Below are 19,558 nucleotides of genomic sequence, written 5' to 3' on the forward strand. Positions count from 1 at the left end.
AGTTGATTGGTAAAACATTACATACTTAGTTGGGAATGTATTTTACTGCTTTCAACAAAATAGTCCACAGTATCTTTTTAATGCTGGAATCTCTTCTTCTGACCCTCAGGGCATGATGCACAACTCAACTATTTTTACAGAATAGCATTTCAGTTCAGAGGCTTGAACTCAGCAGGAAACAGGTGGCTGAGGGTTTTTGAATGTTTCAAAAACTGGTATCAGGTTAGTTTTATTTTGCAGAGTTAATATATCAAATTACATCTTCACTAACAATGAATGATCTGTGATGCTATTGCTCCTATATACAGTAGCCTTAGTCACACGTGCTGAGGCTCCACAAGAGTCACTTTCAATTCAAACACATCATCACCAGTAAGGTTTTAATGCTCTGCAGTTTTGAGGAAAATGTAATGGGTTTGTGTAATTGAGGAGAAAATATCACAGTAACACTAAGGGTTAAAAATAAGAAGACAATCAAAACGTGTTATGAAGGGCAGAGAAGGCAGGCCTTCATAACAGATGGTGAAACACTTATCAGCAATTGAGTCTTCTCTGGACTCTCTCAAATAATACACCCAAAAGACCTGCATCTTTTGGGAGGTTTCCCACAGGGAAAAAAAGCCCCTCAAGCTGATGTTGTTTCTTTTTCCCTACAATATAAACTGAGATCAGAACTGGCACTTTTTCGAGGGATAAGGAAACAAGATCCCTCCTCAAGTACTTCTATTTCATTGTCATTAATTTTCTGCAGAGAGCAGCAAGCTCAGTCCACTCTTCTTCTAACAAACCTCAGTAAAATTTTTGTACACATTTTTTATATTCATTCACACTTGCTGTTTAAAAAGTTAATTTCAAAACCATCAACAGTGTATAGAAAGGAAACTAGCTTTTGTTTCAGAGTCAGGTAATTTCAACAGCTTGTTGAACCAAAATGGGCTAATCTGTCAATAGCACAGCTCAGCCTACCTGTCTGTGCAGCCCCTCCAGACTCTCAACAGGCTGGGTTTCTACGATCCCAACCAAAGATAAGAATTCAAGACACGCAAGGAATGAGCCAGAAGGAAATGGAATACTTCTGTAATAGCCTTTAGAGAACACAAGTGACAGGAGGGTCCTGACATTCAGTTTTCCCACAACTACCCTGTTTCTCATCAGGAGCCACTCAAACTCTCTATTGGTTGTTTCCACTTATAATACTATCAGCACTTGTTGGAGCACACTTGGATGCAGGCTGGTGCTGCACACTGGCTGCTGCTTAGCTTGCCTCCCCTAACCCAAGAGCTGCAACTGAAAGGGAATGAGAGAAGGTAGAGAAGAAGTGATTCTCACACAATTGGTGACCACATTACACAAGAACACACGATCACAACAATATCAGGGTTTCCAGCAGCAAGATTATGACAGTAAGAACAGAAGAAAGAGGCAAAAAAACTTGGCTGGATGCTTTGGAAAACACTGCCACAGCAGCTTGTCTGAAAGGCTACAGAGCCACGGCTGCATGGCTTGTGGGAGCAGACTACAGAGCTGCAGATAGTCCTCTGTGTTGATAAGGACCTTGTAAGACATTTAAGGGACTGTGCAATAAGCTGTAAGCAAAATACACATTGCAGTGCATGCAATCCCATTCCAAATCAGAATTTTAATTAACTTGCATGGGTGTTTTCCTCATTAAATATTTGTACATATTTGCAAAACATGAAAATACTTAGAATCTTACTGAGAAAAAGCCTCCACATTTATTCACCTCCTACATAAATTCACAGTAACTGTTCTTACAGGCCAAATAGTATCAACCAGGTAGCAGGGGACAAGAAAACAGTCACTGTCTTTCCCTGTAAATAAGTAGTATACACTTCCAAGTCAACTGAGATCTACTTTGCTTACGATCCCATAATCTACCTACAGTCACATACAAGAGCACTTATCCTTTCCTTTGCCAAACCCTCTGTTTGCCTAGGTACTTCATTTAAGTATTACAAAACACATTATGAAGTTATGGACAGAAAAATGCTACTAAAAAAATTCAGATCCAAATTACACAATCTCTCTAAAAAAGAAATACTGAAGGACAACATGGAAAAAGGCAAGATTACATTAATACCCTGTAGTATAAGAATTTTCAATATTTCATTTATTGAAACCTCTTTTTTAGTCCTGGAAAAGAAATTGTGAAAGACGACTCATGTGCAAACAAGACACTATTTCTAGTGTCTAATTCCAGGCAGCACATTAAGACAACCAGTACTCCAGTTCTTTATCTGAACTTAAAAAAAAGGGATGTGGAGGAAAGGCAGATAGCCTGAAGTACATAACTGAAGAAACCTGTACTGTCCAAGTTTTGTCAAAGATACTAAGCTGTCATGAAATTCTAGATACACAGGTCCTGAAAGGTATTACAATATGTACTCAAACTGCAGTGAGTTCAATTCAGTACAAATTGACACTGCAGTAACCTGGTGGTCCAGTTTAAGAGTACAACAAATATCAATTTCAGGAAGGGGTGGTAAAAACTTGCCACTCAAACATAATGGTCACAGAAGGATAGAAGATGGAAGGCATTGCCTCATTTTCCACATTCAACTTAATCAAATAACAGTATGGCCTATAACATTTTCATGCTCTTATTATCACTTTGAATTTTGCATTGCATAATCCAACTGTTACAACTGTTTTTAACTGTCAATATGTCATAACTTTGTATTACTGTAGCTTAAGGCATCTTATTTATTTTAGTATCTCTTAAGGCTAATTTTGCAAACACTTGCTGTCGTCAAATAAAATGTTTAAATATTTAATCAGATATTTGAAGTCAGTAGGGCTACTCAGAATCTTAATGGTAAGCACATGCTAAATTCGAGCCATAACCATCAGAGGAATTATTCACAACTCGGCCCACTTCATCCCATGACATTATTTACAGAAATACACCTTTTAAAAATACACATTGGAAGACTCAACTCTAAAAATATTTAGTTTACTTCCTGCCTGTGCTCTTGCTTAGTAAACTTTGTGTTGCTACAGTCTATCACAGCAGTGAGAAACAAACAAACAAACAAATTAAAAAAAAATATTGCAAGGTCTTAAAGATTCACTGACAAGTTGTCCTACAGCATGGGAAAAACACATATTAAATAATCCACTCAGTAGATTATTAGAAAAATGTATTCATCTAAAAGTACATATCAGTAAATAAAATAGCTTATATAAAAAAATATTTTAAAATTCTGAATTCACAAAGTTAAAAGAATTAACCACCTATACAGTCAATAAAATCTGCACAGTGGTTTATTATTTGTGAAGGACTGTCAGATGGTCCTCTTTTCCATAAGAATTTTCAATGTAGAGGAGAGATATAGAATAAAGATTAAATATTAAGTCAACAGATGAAGAATTAATGCAGCTGGAGTCATATGATCATCATTCAGCAGATAACCTGCATTGAGTCAATTTTTGTACTTGATAGCTAGTCATAACTTTAGCATATCATTCACAAGGAAGCTCTGAAAGCACCAAGAACAGAAATTACACTTTTCTGGGCAATATACCTGAACTTCAACACAGAAGAATCTCATAGAATGAGAAAATCACAGTTATTTCAGAAATATACCTCTTTCTACTTTGATCTGGTCGAGGATTTCATTTTTGTCTGCTAAATCAGATTTGATAGCAGCCTCTAATTTAGTAATTTGCAGTTGCAGTTGCTGTTCCTTTAATTTCCAATGCTGTTCATGGGTCATACTGAAGACACTGCAATAAAACATGTGGCATGTGAAAAACTTTCAGAAATCAGCTTCAACAGAAAATAATAAAGCAAAAAGCTTTTAGTGGCACAGAGACCACTGTCATCATGTCTTAGGAATTAAGTAAACATATGCTGGTCTGCTGCTGTTGAAACCAAGGCGCCTTTCTCAGGCTGCGGTTAGAAAACATGAAAGAGTCTGTGGGATGAGCAAAGGAACTGGCCCTAATTTAGAGCTCCAAAGTCAGAAAAGTTGGCAGCATGCAGCGTTTGTGGGACTAGAAAAGGAATTCAGATGCATATCCCAGAGTAATCCACAACTCCAAACCTCAGCAACTGACAAAACCATTCTTTCCGCATACAAAACCTCTTAATGTAGAGAACCGGGATCACCCACTTGATTTCTTTTAAATCCGTGAAACATGCGGAGCCTCAAGTCAGTTGCCTGTTCAAAGAAAGGTTGACCACAAAGTGACAACAGTTTTCTCATACTATAAAACAACAATTCTGAAGCTGATTAAGCAGCACATATAAAGTAATCTCTCTCCTACTTTAAGAAATAAAAAACAGAGGTGGGTGAATAAATTAGAATAACTATTTTGCCTGTAACACATTATTTACTTGTAAACTACCACTCTATGGGCAGTAAGGCTTGCATGGACACAGAATCCAGCAGAACTGCTGAAACCACAACAAAACATGTAATTCAGACTGAAACAAAATTAAGTACATTATATACTTTACAGTATAATTCCCAGGAGATAAAAAAGACAAAGAAATGCAATGTGCTTTCATATAACTTAGACAGTTAGTACTCTGTTATTCATGTTATTATTATTAACTACTTGCATTCTTACTGACTGGAAAAATGTCCTTAATCTTAACCATTCATAAACCAGTTTATTCACTTCTGTATTCTGTGAATAATCAGAAACTGTAGCGGTTTTTTTAAACAAGAGTCATTTCCTCAACTCTCTACTTTGGTGAAGCTCACCAGTTTAAATGTTTGTTTTGGTTTTGTTTTTTTGTTTTTTTACATATACAAATGTATAAAAAACGCCTTCTGATATCTATTTATCAATCTGTCTCTCCCAGAGATCTATATAACAAAAGCCTCAACCAAAAAAATCGTAGAGGAGAAGAAAGAAATATTGCAAAAGGGACAATCCCCATAGCTTTGCAGACTGTACATCCTGAGTGGAAGAAAAGTGCCTGTTTTGATGGCTATGACTGCATGAAGAGGTTCTGAGTACACATACATGCATCTCTACCTAATGCCTTTAAAGAATGACCTTAAGATTAAAGAAAATAATATTATAGCATGAATTGTAGACTCTGAAGTATATGGCAGGAGTTTATATTCTTGATTTGTGATCTTCATAAAAACAGTTCTACCTCTCTGTATTTTGCCTTTTTCTCCTACTGTACCTACCTCACACCTATTTATACAGCTCTCCAGGCATATACCATCTTATCGTGTGATAATGTCTTTTATAGCATGCATGAACTTAAGCAATGCTTCTAAGTCCTACAAGAATACATATTTCACTTTGTTATAATTTTGAAGACAATATGCAGCAAATATCATGCACTGAACCCACACTCATTTCCTTGATACTGTACAGGTATGAAAGAGACAGCATGTTCTATAACTGTTCTATGACACTTCAAAGTTTGATTGGCTCCCCTAAGGAAAGACTAAATTTTAGGAAGAAAAGGTATCAAATAGCCTTAAGTTTTTACACTTCTGAAAGTGTTACCAGGTTTTATTGACCATGATATCTAGATTGATCTGCATTTGTTATTTTTAGGTACAATTACTTCACATATAGATTAGCTACACATTTTTTCAAAAGACTATGCTGGCAGAAAAATCATTATAACAGTTATTGTGATAGTAATTCAGAATATAGACATTTAAATGACAGATTTTAGAAGACAGGTTTTAGCCACACCTATATAATGCTAATGTTTATATCAGTTTGAATTGACTCTACTTCTGTTGCTTCCTTCCTTTCAATTTTAAGATTACTTTTACTTGAATTCATGTGCAATTTCTTTCACATTTACTGTATTTAACTGGAGTTGAAGCCATCTGGGTAACTATAAATGGTCAACCACATCTGGCACCATTTCCTCCGGAGGGAATTTAAGCATTGCTAGATTTGCCTTACAAGGTCATATGCAAACAATTCCTCAAAGCTTTCATCCAAACGAATTGTTTTCTTGGATACTGACTCAACAGTAAGAGTCAACTGACAAATTCGTACTTATTCTTTCTAAACTTTTCAGATCCAGCTCTGCAGTCTTGGCTTTGGCAAAATTCCCATCATCTTCAAATGGATTTCCACAAAAAGCAGCATTAGCAAAGATGGGTTTATGCCTATTTTCCACAATAAAAAAAAATTTATTAATTAAATTACACCTGTGGACACTGGCCTATCCACTGCTAGCAACAGATAAGCTGTAGTAACCTTGCATTGTTTAAACTGGCAACAGAAAAATCTGGCCATCAAACAGTAGTTACAATGAAAGGGTCCATTTCTCCAGTTCTTGCTACCTATATAGTAACATGGAACGATGAAACATGAGTAAGAATTTAAATGGCAATATATGAAAGGAGAGATCACTTTAGGTTAATGAAAAGCCACATTGCAGATTACTGGCTTAGGAGACAACTCTATTTACATTTATCTAGTTGAACATCTTTTTAAGTTATCCTACTATGGTTTAAATAGAACAAAAAAGTTTCAAGCCAAGACTGTAAGCTAATTCCTTAGGAAGAGTTATTTCTCTGCATAATGACAGAAGAGAAAAATTCAGAAATACAACATGATCAGACTTTGGAGGAATCTAAGCAAGAGAAAACTGATCAATTTGCTCCTATACAAAACTCTAGATGTTGTGATTATGCAACTGTTCCATCTCATATGTGAAAACTGTTTTGCCATTTGTACTAACAGTTTTTTACCACCATAATTTTTCATTTCACCGTAGAACGTATGAAAAGCATAACAAATACTGTAAGAATACTATAAACAACATTTGATGTAACTCACATGGTGATTAGTCATTGATAGGCATGACACAGAGAAACCAGAAAAGCATTAAGAGGAGAAATAATTTTGGTACTTTTTGCATTGATGTTCAAAATAAAATGACTGCTTACTTTTACATTAGATTTTGCAAAAGTAGTTATCTACTGTTTTGGGAGTCTTAGCATGGAACCTGCTCCATTTCAATGGAACAGATGAAATACAGACAGAACACCACAAAAGTTTCAATAAAAACTTACTGATATGATGAACTGTAGCATGAATACATTTATGTGTGTGCACAAACACAATATGCATATGCACATTCAAGCACAAAGTATCTGAAGACCTATTAAACAGGACAGGAATCAAGTTTTTTACTTACAGAAACCGTAACTTGCCTGTTATGCAGCTTATCATAGTTTTCCCTCAAGAGTTCCTTCTCCTCTTCTAGATAATTTATTCTTTCCTGTAACTAAAATTAAGAAGGAAGTTTCAAACAATGCACAGCACAAAAGGAACTTACAATTAATGTGTAAAGACAATTAGTTAATGATATGTAGGCATGCCAGGCTTTTATTTATTCTTTTTATACAACAGTGTCTTAGAAGCTTCAAAATAACTTTTTTAATCACATGGATTTGTGTTCAGCCCAGACAGTCTTTTTTGTGCTGTTTATCTGAAGCTGAGACTAACATACCACAGTTGAACAACAGTATCTAAACACATTCTGCCTTATGCAAAAAAAAATCCAAAAACTCTCTCAAACTATAGCATTAAAATTTTTTATTTCTGTTCTGATAAGTGAGTATTAGCTAGTTAATGGCTTCTGTGTAGTAAATATTTTTATTGACCTTATAGAGACAAGAAGTCCTTGCTTTCAAACTACTCATTAAAGCAGGATATGGTTTTAAAGATATGAGATGCTTGAACCCAGAAGGTACACCGTACATGCATTACAGTAGTGTAAAGATTTGGAGGAAGTATCTATGAGGTAACCTGGGTTAATGTAAAATACATTTAAAACAGTTAAACCAGGCGGTATAACTAAACTTAATCTGCTACAAAGCGTAAGGAAGAACAATTAAGTTTGTAGACTATTACTCCTCATAACGAAGAGACTGAAGAATAAAACACAGAATAAAATGCGTGATTTGGGTGACTGTTCATGATGACACTTGTCACTGAGAACCACTAAACAAGGAAATAAAAGTGACTGATTTGTACTGCTGAATAAGATGTAAAACTACACTGCATTGTAATTAAAACAGGCTGAAATAATAAAAAACCTAGCAATATGTGATAAATTATGATTTTTTTCTGGTTAACAAACCACTTGCCCAATCTCAGAATTGATGCAGAATCCTGTGCTTTAACCTCCAATATAGTTCAAACACTGGAGCAGTGATCATGTGCCATGGGGACCAGGTATGGTTCATAATTCTGTGAAACGCAAGCAGTAGCCACAGGACTTTCTTTTTTTAATGGGATAAAAATATATACATTATAAGGTTAGTCTTGTGTTTGAAAGGTCTATATCTCTGCAATTAAAATGTATGCCATTGTTTACTCTTCCCTTGGGTACTACCTAAAGCAGATTCTAACTCTCTTGAACACAATCTCACCTCCTCTGTCTTTCGCTTTGAAACAGTTACCGACTGCAACTCCTTTTCAAGTCGGAGGCACTTTAACTGCTCCTCTTTGAGCTGTCGATTCAGTTCATCACCCTTTTCTATTAGAGCATCATGGCTGATCTTCAAGTTCCTTTCATTCTATGAAAAGGAAGGAAGGAAAAAACAGGAAAATAGTTTAAATAAAACACACTTAGTAGAATGTTACAATACTCTGCATAGCCAACCAGTGGTCTCTTACAGCAGTATTTAATATATATTCTCAATGTGGTCAACAGGAGACACTCTTGAACTATATAACTGAAAGCAACTTTTCATTATGCAAGGCCAGGAGAAGGTGGCATTTTTGTTGCTCTCAGGAACATTAAACCCTCAGTTCAGTCATGATGAAAACGAACAAGCAATACATCTGCTAAGCAATTAAAAGATTTTGCTGTGGTTACAGTGGTTAGACATGCTGACCAAAAAACACTGTAGTAGCAAGCAAAAATGAATGTTGACCACAGTTATGTTAATCACAGAACTTGCCACAGCTCAGTTAACCCTTAATTTTAGATATATAATTGTTTCATAATCCTAATGCACTCATACACTGCCCACATTTCACAAGGCTTTAAGAAAGCCTCATTCATTAAGAATGTCAGTGTAAAGCACACTCAAAATATTATTTGAAACAGAACAGCCCAAAAGCCAATCTCCTGTTTAATAAAAGGTTAGCTTTCTTTTTCCCATGTAATATTCCAAAAAAGCAGATAAATGGAGAAGCTGAATGTGAATCCTGTACAAATTGTTTAGGTTCACATGCAGTTTGAATATCCTACAAACAACCAAAAAACCCACAGAAGACCAAACCACCATCCTGATCTTCAGCCTCACGTATCTCATTTCTCCATAAAAAAAGTATCATGGAGTATCAATAATATTAGCAATGAGTCTTATTTCAGAGAGATAATTAAGTATATTACTCATTGGTTTTGAACAGTCTTTCTTTAGTGCTCCTCTTGCTTTGTTGTGTATTTGTGAACTGTATTTCAGTAACTTCAAAATAATGACACCTTAAAAAAAATAATCATTCTTCTACATACTTAAATTCTCTCCAAATTTCTTTTTCTTCAAAATCAGAATCCTTACTGTTCTAACCCTTTCAACTGTCTAAGTGAACTAATTTTATTTTCCCCATCTCCCAGCTTCCATTTTTTTCTGAAGTTCTTTTCCATTTCAGTAACTTGCGTCACTTCAATCCATGACACATGAAGAAAAAATAAAAACATCTTGGCAAAGCTGCCTTTCACAGACCATTTCACCCTTATGCCTTTCTATGAACTAAATAGTCATCACCAAAATAAACTGAAAAAAACCCACACTAAAACCTGCTTTGTTGATGAGTATGTGCATTCTAAATTAGAAATTTTGGATTTTACAGTTACTCACATTTAGTAGACATATCTCAAACATTTCAGTCATTGGAAATAGGAAAACATTGTATCCATTAGCTTACAATAATACAAAAAAAGGAGACAAAACACACTCATCCTTTTAAAATAAGCAGTTTTCACTGTGAATATTAGAAACACGGTCTTCAAATACCAGTTTGAATCCTAGTCATGTGTTTCTATTCTGCTGCTGCCAAGAAAGAGGCCTAAGTACTTGGCGTTTGCTGTAAATTACCAAAAAGTCGCATATGATTTAAAATGAAACAGTTTACTTACCACTTTCTATTTAAGAACACAAAGCCATGTGAAACCTGTCACCCCGAAAATTTATTTTCTACACAGTTCACCCTGTGAAAAATTTTATTTGAGCTGCTAACAGAGGAGCTGCTTTGGCAGAGAAGACATAAGTATTATACACCAATCAAGAACTGTGTATATTTACTTGCCATTTACACACGTTTATGTGACAAGAGTAAAGGAATGTTACTGACCAAATTGCAATTACCTCTTGAAGCTGGAGACATTTTCCTTCCATTGCTGAAAGAGCCTTGGTTTTCTCAACCAGCTGCTTACGGACCTTGATCATTTCCACATTGTCCCGGATGTTCAGCCTTCAAAATTGTTTTAAAAAGAAATGCATGAGCTTAAAGATACAAAATTAATTATCTTCTTGTTTTTGCCTTGAAAAGTTGAAATCATTTGCAAACCAGCTTTCTACAACACATTTGGGAGAAGATTTACTGTGTAATACCCAAATTAATTTATTCTATAATCCACATGTCAGAATTTAGGTAAACAAACGTTCTACTGCACGAGGACATGGCAGTTTCAATCAACACATACACATCTTTGTTTATCATATCAAACCCTCTACGACAGGAAGAAAACAACACTCCTATACCTTTTTCACTCTCTAAAATATTTGGTGCCAGCAGAACTGCTAAGAAAAAGTGACTTAGCAATTTATACTATAACACCTGAAGTCTGGCATTCACACAAGCTGCAGGTGTGTCTTAACAACATCAAAGTAACTTAATGTAATGTTCTATATTGCTACAATTCTAAGATTAATTTGAGAACATACTGTTTAACAGAAAGGATGTTTAAATAATTCAAAATTTAAATATTTTTTTCTCTAGTTTTCCTTAAGTTCTAAGTTTTCCTTACTTCAGTGACATTAAATCCCATTACTTTCAGCTATTTCAAGAATGGGAAGATAAATCAATTCTGTTTTGTATTAATATAAAATATTATAAAAGCAGCTTAAATATTTAGCATTTGAAAAGGTAATTTCTTTCAATATTTATCTATTTTACACACACTGGAGGAATTGTCACGATGCCATGCTGGAGCAAGAAAATGGACTACAAAGCTTAAACATCTGTAAACCAGCTGAGTATGTGAAATACTTTCCTTCTATTCTGTAAAATATCAAAGCCTATGGTGTTTTGGCATTGCCTACTTAATTGTCCTTACACAGAAGATAAACACACTCACAAACCTGAGATCTTCCACAAGAAGAAACCCTAAGCAATGCTAAAACTCTCATGTGTCTGAAACATGTTAACTACATAAATTAAAGTTGTGGTGAGTATAGACAGCAGCACTGTCTCATGCCAGCTATTTAAAAGCTAATGTAGTGGCACGTTTTTATTAATCTTGTTCCACACATCAAACAAAAAGCTCTGATGCCTTCAAAGCCTTTTCTTTTTTTTTCCCCCCTCCTTTTTTAAGAAGGGGCTTTTTTTAAGGAGGGATTTTTTTATTTTTTTTTTCTTTCAAAGTAGAAAAAGGAGCAGATGATAGTGAAATTTATGATGTACAGATGTAAACCCCATGGCTCCTGACAATCAAGATTAACTATTTTTTCAGCAGTATATGAAATAGCATTTGATTTAAACAGGTTTGTGGTACTGATATTATGAAGTAAATTATTCAAATTTGGAAGTGAAAAATTACTTTTTATTGAGATCATTTAAATTCTTACAATTATAAGAGTATTTATCTCATTAAATTTCTTGCTCCATAAAGCATGTGCCATTAATTTATTAGTGCATTACATCCATCACACTCTCACCTCTCATAGGCTAGAGCAAAAAAATCCTCTAACAGTGCTTCTACAATATTTTAGTTATTAAAATAAAGTATGTCTAAGAAATATCCAATGCATCTAGGTACATGACAAGGTGCTTGTTATTGAATAACAAAATCATTTCAGATTTGTGGGCAAGGCAAAGTTAATTGAGGAAGCGTCTGTTGGCAAGATTAATTTTTCTTTAAAAGAAGTCACAAAACAGTAGAATAGAAGAGAAATCTATTATCTACATCCCTTTCTCCCTCCCAGGTAGTTGATGTATTCTGTTCCCAGAACAGCTGCCCAAGTATTCTGATACAACTCAAAGGCAGGAATTATATACAGATTTGATATAAAAGTCAATACTGCCTTTCACTTATCTATATATTTTGCTCAAACAACAGAATAATATGTAGGAATAAAGCTATACCAAAGATAGCTCCTTTGATATTTTCCCTATTGCCAAAACAGCCAAAAAATTTTGCCACAGAACCTGAAGACACAGTTAGACCTGGAGCAGAAGTTAGAAAAAGAAAAGGAACTAACATCCCTTCCAAGGCAGGAACCTGAATACTGATTTAATTCTAGCATGCTTTCTGCCACAAGTGCAGAAATGAAGAACATGAACTGTATCCTACTCTAAACTTCATCTTAAAGCTAGATTTAAAAGTCTGAAATTGGAAATTAAGTTAGGAGAAAGTGACTCTCTAAAAAGATAAGAATTATGACTGGGGCTAATGTCTGAAGTACACCAGAGACAACCTCTTTTCCAGACCTTTTACCATTTGGATTAAAAGCACATAGCATAGGGTCCCAATAATAGGCTGGGGACCAGCTGTGTGGGAATGGGGGACTGATAGCAGCCTACACCAGAAGGAAATGATTAAAGAAAGGATCTTGACCTGTACTGTACAAGTTTATGCCAGTAAATCCCATATGGCTAAGCTAATAAAACTGAGGTCTAATTAAACCACATCCCTTGCATCTTGTCTTTACTTCCACATGAGCAGGACATGCATACAATACAGAGACTGCTCTTAGAGACTATCCTATTAAGTGGACCAGTAGCTCCCAAACTTCCCCCATTCACACTCAGAACAAGAAAAACAAGTAAAAAAAAATCACCACCATACTTCTCAGGATGACTTATCCTCTCTCTGGCAAAATAAACTAAAGCTTTCTAGGCTAGTAGCTCTCAATCAGAAATGCATCAATGGCCAAGATGTACACATAGACTCCCAAGAAGTAAAGAGCAGAACATCAGTGTGCAGTACTCTTCTCATTTTATCCTGGCTTAGGAACTAACAGGATTATATGGCAATATACATTATGTTCTGTCCTTTATCTTCCTTATAGGAAGTCCAAATAGAAAGGGGAAAAAACCAATAACTTTTACCTCCTAGTAGTACCTTTATGTTGTAATTGATAGCATATTTGAAACAAGTCAAAACACTAACGTTGCATTAATAGCTTTTAGCATCTAAATTATAAAGATTATTTAAATACCAAATAAAATGATGTATTTGTTTGCCTGGTTAAAGAGTTCTCTACAAATGAAAAAAAAAGTTATAATCTTTAGGAAAACTAGTTAAACATGAAAAATCAGGTATGGAAATGCAAATATCAGGGTTTTTTTCATATTAGACATGATTTAGCAAATTCACATACATTCTATAGTCTCTCAAAACCCCTGAGATAATGCTTTGTGATTAACTGGCTCCACAATGTAATCTAGGTCTGCAATGCTATAAAGTAAACACAAAAGTAATGAGTGTGTCAGATATGATACTCCTGTCCAAAAATCCACACATTTTATAAGTCTAATTCCAAAGTCACGCTGTAACAAAAAATGCCAAAGGAATTTAAAACTGACTGGCAAATAAGATCTCTCATTAAAAAAAACAACCCAGCAAAACACACAAAACTCCCCCGTCACAAACGTGCAAATGCCAAGTACCCATTTCACAAATGCTTTTTGGGGTGGCTTTAAAACTGTTATTGGAAAGTACTATGAGCCAGTAAGTTATTTGAAGCTAGCTGCTTGCAAAATGTGACTGTTCAGACTTAATCTTTTAACTTGTGCACTGTGTATCACAGACACCAAAACATGTGGTTATTATTGTTTTGGCCATCTTTAAATCAAAAACAGTCAAGTTAAGTGCAGTTACATTTTATACAGAAGAAATTGTGTTTAGTCTAACAACCCACAGGCCAAATTTCTGCCTTAAATCAGAATTAACTCGGAATTGAAAAACATGGGGATTAACAGCCTTGCATAAAGCATTCTAGTGGCAAAGTTATAAAAGTAACACTATTCTGGATATGCACTAACAGACATTTTTCTATTTCTTTCCCAGTGTCTTCAACCAAACACAGTAACTCTAAAATACTTAATGTATCTTTTAACAGGTTTCAAACAAGAAATAGACTCTAAAGAAAATAATTCCAGAACCTCAAACATGAATTTAGAGATTGTTACTTGTATACCATCCATGACAGTTCATTTAAGTTATTTGATTAACATAAATAAATACAGATCTGCGCTATTTTTTATACCTTGACTTTATTTAAGGATTTTTAGCTGAATTTAAAGTATATCTTTACTTTAAAACTCCTTAAAAATTTCACAGAAACATGGTAGCTTACACTGAATTTAGAAGTTATGTTCAGTCTATGACTGCTGTACTTAAACAGTGTTTATCTATACAAAAATAAAGCAAAGACTTTGAGATTTGTATAAGATTATTTTCAAATAATGAAAAAAAACACTTTTAAATATTTCCTAAATTCACTGCAGACACAGACTGAGAAATTATTTATGCTAACAACTTCTTTAACCTATTTAAACTATAGAAAGGAAATTCCAAATAGGGGAGACTAATGACTTTGTGACTAATTTAATAGCAAACATTATGATGTATTATTTATGTAGCTCCACTGATCCACAAAAGAATGATAATGGGGTCCCTCTCTTGAAGGCCAGTTAAAGAACTGACCAGATAGTTCTTCTCCACATAGAACATTCTTTGACATCAATGAGTAAGGAATACAGGATCATGCTGTATTAGATCCTTAATGCAATTAAAAGGCTGAAACTGAAACAGTCAAAAGAAGGAAAATATATGCAAAGTTAAATAATTTTGAATATATTTCTACAAAAGGGAAAGAAGAAATAAGAAAGAGACTAAACTAATGGAGATTTTACTGAGAAATACATTCCACTAGCACGTTTGTCTGGCTTCGTACTGATGAGTACTAATGAACATTAAATTATCCAATTTGAACCTATATCTAAAATTCCCTAGGAATTATATTGAAGAAATAGTGGATTATTAGATTTTAATAAGTTGAACTTCAATTAATCTGGAACAGCTGGAAATGAATTCTCTAAAACGGTAATTACGAACCTCTGTGTATTTGTGAAAAAACATACTAACCTATTATCATAACAATCTCCTTGCTTATAATTATCCATGGCTATTTGGCAAAACACTTTGACTTAGTTTCAACAAAAGGGAAAAAGTGTATAAAGCACATATTTACTAACAGAGCAAGTTAGCAATTTTCACAGCTATAAATAAATATGATATAGGTTATCTAGCACTTCCACCATGGAGATTTCCATTTTTCACAATACCTTTGGTTTGTTGTTTCTTGCTCTTTCAACTGTAGGACAGAGTCTTCAATTTCCTTTCCTTTCTTTCTCAGCTGACTCATAAGTGTATCTCTTGCATGTTCTAGTTCCTCAATGTGTTCCTTCTGTTCTTTCAGCCGCAGGTCGGAATCTTCAATCTCCTTTCCTTTCCTTCTTAGCTGACTCATAAGTACCTCTCTGGCACCTTCTAGTTCCTCAATGTGTTCCCTTTGGGACTCAATCACAGTCTCCCTGCAAGTACAACCATTTTACATTCCAAAATCAGGCAACTATTTAATAAAAGAATTAAAAAACTAATAAAAAAATAAGAGTGCAAAGATGTTAGGTGTTCAGCAAAATGTGTGTTTCTTAATGAGATGCATCACAAGAGAGGTTTAAGAGTTCAGCTCCACTATGAAAATAATTAGAGGTCACCACATGAAAAGCTGCAATTAGTACAATAAATACGTAAAACATTCAAACATATCAAACACAATATGAAAAACATACATTTACAAATATTGTAGTAAATCTGATTTAGGTAAACTAGTATGGAAAGAAACATGCATACTGGAAGCAGCTGTTAGAAAAGCAGATGTCTAAAAAGCGTAATAGATTTCAATATACTGTGGAGATGAAAAATATTGCAATATTCTAATCAGACCTCAGTATCTTCAAATTAGATGTTAAACTGCCTTTTTTTGCACCATACATAACACTTCTCTTTTCTCATGCAATCTTTACATTAAGGATGTTACCAAGAGTTTCCTGAGCTTCAATTTCAGTTAAAAAATGTAACTGGACTACATCCAGCTTTCAAAATGCAGAAGTGAATAAAATAATAACTACCCAGACTTCACTTTCTGCAACTTACCCATAAAATCTGACCACCTCTAGAAACAAATCTTAAATGCATCAGCAAAACACATTCAATACAGTCACCACTTGCATGGATTATCCTACACATTTTAGGAGTTATGCTGGTAGTAGTTTTGCAGCTAACATTCTTTATGCTTTTGTCAGTTTTGTCCATTAGTAAGCTAGGCAGCATTGCAGCTTAGTGAAAAGAGAGGCTCACCACTGAAGATCAATCTTAGCTTTCAGCCAAATTCTTATGTACCTACATTTTGCATTCTAAACTCCTGATCTTAGGTTTTCCTTATCATAAAACTTCTGCATTGTCACCAGTGCTACAGTTGCCAGATCCAACAACTTCACTTTATTTTCTGAATCGAAAACTTCTGAAAAGTGTATTTTTTTTTTCCTTCAAGAAAACCCCAAGTTTTAACAATCTCAATGAGAAAAATTAAGAAATATTAAAATCATACAAATGTCTTATTTCAAGCCTTGGGTCCTCAGGCAGACTCTGTCCATACTTTGCATGCATGAGGTTAGGTGATCTCACTTCTAAATCCTGAAATCTCATTCCTGAAAACAAAGGATAAGTTTTTGTCATAATGAATGAAAAAGTATTTAACAAAACAACAAATTCTATACAATACAAACACTTCTTTAGAAGCATACTAAGTCCCTGGTTAAGAAGAAAGTCTACACAGCATGCCTTATCAACCTTTGATTTTTAATCCTTGAAACAAGTTGCCTTCTTCTCTCTGCTAACCCTGGGCCTGAATAAATTTGTATTTCTACCCTATTTTTGTATTGTTAAAGCAAACAAACAAATTGATCCTGAAAATAAATTCACGACAATCTTTAAAAAATGAAGGTGTACTTAAAATTTGCATTGTATTCAATTTAAATCAAAGTGGTAGAGCCAATTGCTTTTCATTTCCTGACTAAAAAAAATGAGAATTGTTCCTGTTTTCATATACCCGAATAATCAATGTAAGCAAAATAAAGACTGGTGGGAGGGTGAGAAGAAAGAAGATGGAGAAAACACAGGGTATAACTGGCCATCAGCCTCATCTATAGTTTGTAGAAATTAAGGAGACAATACTGCTGACTCATGTTTTAAACAGGAGCCAAGAGAGATGTCTTTTTTTTTTTAAACACATTACCTATACTGTGGATAAATTAACCGAGTACAGCTACTTTTACAAATGTTCATATGAAAAGCAAAAGGTTTTAAAGTGTAATTTTCAAATGTAGCTACTGTAAATAAAGGACTGAGAATGAGATTGCCCTAAGCAGTGAGTCTTGACAGTAGAAAACAGCATTAAAGATGGCTGCCTTGTGCTATTTGCTTTTGAAAGTCCACACGTGTAAAAAATTTTTCAAGTCTGCAGTGTTGTGCACACATGTATCAAGAAACTAGAACAAACCTTGAAATTAAAAAAGGAAAAACATGTGCAAACAAGCTACAGATGTAAAACGCTGTTATAACATGACAACACTGAACTTTTTCATATACTTCTTTTATAAGCCTTTAACATGTAGAGAAGTTATACTAAGAAAGTCCCATGATTTTAACTATTAGTAAACTTGCATTACTGCTTTATTTTCAAATCTGTACTTCTGCTTTGCCCCTACCACTGTGGATTCTTAAAATAGGAACTTCAAAGGCAAACAAGTTATCATGACTCCTATAAAGGAATGCAAGAAAAAGGGGGCAAACCAGTCTTTCTGCCTACAGATACTATTGCCTACTGATGAACAGAAAATGGATGTACATGGACATACTTGCCACAGTGAAGCAGTAATTAGTGACACCTATATAAACCAGTTTTTAACAAAGGTGAATTGTACCTTTCTTGGTGTGCTCTGGCACGCCAGCAGCCTCACTCCCTTTCCTGAGGCCAGTGTTAATGCGAGACTGAACATATCTGTAGGGACAAGGCCTGTGGCCTTGAATCTGGACCTGCTGTTTAGTTGAAATGAGTTTGCTGCGGAGGCTCTCCTTTTGTTTCTCCAGCTCACGAACTCTCTCTTGCAAATGCTCAATCATTTCTTCCAGCTCCACCGCCTGACCCAGCCGCTTGGGGCCGCCACCAACCTGTTCAGACTTTTTTTTGTCATTAACAAGCCGTATTAACTTGGTGGCCATTCTGGAGAAAATAATTAAAAAAAGATGAAAAAGAATGTGAAAAGTCAGCATAAAAAGCATTCTGTTGAAAGGAACATAATCACTGTGAAGACTGCAGCATAGAACCTGAATAATAAATTTCAGGTTTTGATATAACTATTACTGCCTGTGAAGAACTCTTTGAAGATAATTGAAACCACTGTGCAGCAATCTGCTTTATAGCACTGACAAATAACAGTTTCTAAGGCTTATCATTTAAGGTTAGTAACGGGAGGACACATATTTACTCCATATGCTGCTTAAATCTAATTTTTAACGCATGACCTTATATAGGAACCTCTGCATGCTGTTAAGTAAAGTTACACGTTTGGGATGTGGTGGGGCAAACTATAAAAGCTCCAATTCCACAAAACATTCTGCTATTGAAAGAATGCTAATAATATGCAACATTCCAATGATATATCATTTCTAGTATTTTAGAACTTAAATTACATATTTCAGTTCTGAAGTGGCTAAAATATATAGGTGGAGATATTTAAGAAGGTACTCAGAGAAAAGAGACTTAACAGTTCTCATTACCATGCTCAATTTTATAGTTGGTAAGTATTATCAATGTGCTTCAGAGAAGGAACAGTTAGCTGAAGAATATAATTAGATACAGAAGGTATGGTTTTAATCTATATTTAAAAGGATACAAATTTTGCTTTTGGCATCTTAAGAGTTGTACCTTTGATTTCCTTTTGTTTTGATAAACATTGGTAAGCTAGAACAAAAGGCAGGCAGGGCACATGGGGGTGATGTAATATACAAGAACAGAAAACATACCCAGCAGTGAATGGAAAAAAAACTTGGCGTATAAAGAAAGAAAAGGTGGCTTTGATGAGAAAGACAAGTTCAAGACTTAACAAAATTGGTCGCACATCTTCAAGACCTGTATCTAGTTTACAGGGAATCTATTTCTGCAGGCCCAAAAAAACCCCCTGAAAATAAGGACACATTTTATTTGTTTAAAGGGGCTTGTTTTATTTTTGT

The 19,558-nt window shown here is 34.7% G+C and overlaps 1 protein-coding gene across 5 annotated transcripts in view; it reads right to left on the minus strand.

Moving 5' to 3' along the window:
• The window catches only part of RPGRIP1L (RPGRIP1 like), a 61,086-nt gene that overhangs the window by 35,138 nt on the left and 6,390 nt on the right, over positions 1-19,558 (minus strand). For 3 of the 5 annotated variants that reach the window (XM_051629575.1, XM_051629574.1, XM_051629576.1), the window contains exons 4-10: positions 18,250-18,548; positions 16,875-16,974; positions 15,550-15,798; positions 10,344-10,449; positions 8,400-8,546; positions 7,176-7,249; positions 3,608-3,747 (exon numbers count right to left, since the gene is read on the minus strand). In XM_051629575.1, the coding sequence (XP_051485535.1) occupies positions 3,608-3,747; positions 7,176-7,249; positions 8,400-8,546; positions 10,344-10,449; positions 15,550-15,798; positions 16,875-16,974; positions 18,250-18,548 (1,115 nt within the window). Of the gene's footprint in view, positions 1-3,607; positions 3,748-7,159; positions 7,250-8,399; positions 8,547-10,329; positions 10,450-15,549; positions 15,799-16,874; positions 16,975-18,249; positions 18,549-19,558 lie in introns of those variants that run through there. The other 2 variants (XM_051629577.1, XM_051629578.1) reach the window with 2 other exon arrangements.

The sequence above is a fragment of the Apus apus genome, chromosome 11 (assembly GCF_020740795.1).
Source record: "Apus apus isolate bApuApu2 chromosome 11, bApuApu2.pri.cur, whole genome shotgun sequence".
Classification (NCBI taxonomy): Eukaryota; Metazoa; Chordata; class Aves; order Apodiformes; family Apodidae; genus Apus; species Apus apus.